General features: G+C 34.5%; 1 protein-coding gene across 1 annotated transcript; it reads right to left on the bottom strand.

Annotated features, from left to right (window-relative positions):
• Nucleotides 1–675: 675 nt before the first annotated feature.
• Nucleotides 676–1,936, bottom strand: LOC124891540 (glutamate synthase 1 [NADH], chloroplastic-like). The gene is made up of 3 exons (XM_047403265.1): nucleotides 1,636–1,936; nucleotides 1,279–1,546; nucleotides 676–999 (listed from the first exon to the last, which is right to left on the bottom strand). The coding sequence occupies exons 1-3, from the start codon at nucleotides 1,824–1,826 to the stop codon at nucleotides 754–756; spliced, it is 705 nt and encodes a 234-aa protein (XP_047259221.1). The 5' UTR covers nucleotides 1,827–1,936; the 3' UTR covers nucleotides 676–753.
• Nucleotides 1,937–1,948: the final 12 nt, after the last annotated feature.

The following is a 1,948-nucleotide window of genomic DNA, read 5'->3' as shown; positions in this document are numbered from 1 at the left end:
CTAAGACAATAATGTCACTCAGTTATTAATATTTTTCTCGAAAAAAACACTAATATCTCAAAAGTTTCCTCCTCTTCTAATTAACATGTCATATCTGTAAACCATTATTTAAAAAAATATATATATTAACTCAGCACACTCATTTAACCAAAATAAATAATTTTATTTTTTTAAAAAAATATATTAATTTATTAAGAAGAACTTCTCATGCTATTTTGCTAGATGAGCATTCAGATTTTTATATAATTGCCTACAAAGATTGATTGTTTTCTAACGAAAATAATATCACTAAAGTAAATAAGTTATCTAGAGATTTTATTTGCATGTAAAAGTGTGTTGAGTTTGTCATTAATGAAATATTTACCAGTTCTAAAGTGTGTTGAGTTGTTGTTATTGAAATATTTCACAAATTATATTTAAATATTATTTAATTATATAGTTTAATTATATATAAATTTAAAATTTAAAAATAATTAATTGAAGGTTAGTCTAGTACGTAATATATATAGGTAATGATTTGCAATTTATCAAATTGGCGTAACATAAAGGCGAAAGACTTGTATGATGAACTCTTATATCTCACACTCTTTGGTTTGACATATGTGAACTATTTGTATGATTTCTATAATGTGACGTTGTTTATCAGGTTTAAAGTATGTTGAATTTTCGTTATTGCAATATCTTACAAATTATGTCTGAGAATTTCGTTATTGCATTCTAATCCCAGTTTGTTTGCTATTGTCTGAATAAAATTCAAACACGGCGATAACCAGTCAATATCAATACAATTTCATCAGAGCACCAGGTAAAAAGAGGCAATAATTGGAATTTTCCACTTGCATCTTTCTCCCACTGTACACGTATCACCTCCAATCCATTCACATTTTCATTTTCATCTCCAATGAACCCCTTGGTCAAAACCTCGTAGGATCTTGGGTCCTTACCAAACTTTGCAGCAGCTTCCTGATGCCCATAATCTACACGGAAGATACGAGGCCACTGCCAACAACAAAAAGCAAAGGACGGGTCACAATGACATTCAGGAATTTGATGAAAAACTTATCAACAGAAGTTCCATGACCACTTTATGACATATCCCAACTTGGACAACAAAGCCAATTCTAGCAACTACCACAGAAAATAAAAAAGAGTAGTTTCTTCAAGATTTAAACTGTCAAAAAACCTTGTGTTTCCACTGAAACTATCATGCACATAATAATCATAAAGCAAGAGTCTAACTGAGTAAGGAGGTTAAAATCAAGTAAAACATGATCAAACCTGTGGACAAGGATTTCCAGGAGCCCTAGTATTTGGTGGCTGAGGGAGAAGCTTTAGATTAACTATACTGCTGCAGCCATGACGAGAAGATGTTCCTATACAATCTTTCCCAGTATCACCTCTACTAATAACAACCACCTTCTTGCCCTTGGCGAAAATGTATTTTTCATCCTGCAGATTGCTATCAAGCAAACTTTTTGTGTTTGCGTGTAGAAACTCCATTACAAAATGGACTCCTGAGAGGTCTCTTCCAGGAACGGGAAGGTCCCTACCTCAAGAAGTAGTTTGAGAGAGAAATTACTAATTCAGAAAAGATACTAAACCAAAAAGTGGTACAACACCATCCATGGTACTCACCTTGGCTTTGTGGCTCCAACAGCCAAAACAATTGCGTCATGATCTTCACAAAGCCAATCCAAGGCGAACGCAGGATCATTTCCGACATTTACATTTACTACAAACTTCACCCCTTTCTTCTCCATAAGGTCAACCCGCCTCTGAACGACATCAATTTTGTCCGTCTTCATGTTGGGCACACCATACATCATCAGACCACCAATCCTATCAGCACGTTCAAGCGCTGTGACACTATGACCCAGTCTATTTAACTGATCAGCAGTAGCAAGGCCTGAGGGTCCACTTCCAATAATTGCGACTCTTTTCCTGTTAG

The sequence above is a fragment of the Capsicum annuum genome, unplaced genomic scaffold, assembly GCF_002878395.1.
Source record: "Capsicum annuum cultivar UCD-10X-F1 unplaced genomic scaffold, UCD10Xv1.1 ctg37013, whole genome shotgun sequence".
NCBI classification, from domain to species: domain Eukaryota; kingdom Viridiplantae; phylum Streptophyta; class Magnoliopsida; order Solanales; family Solanaceae; genus Capsicum; species Capsicum annuum.
The sequence above is the reverse complement of the archived record's forward strand: the minus strand, read 5'-3'. Positions and strand labels throughout refer to the sequence as shown.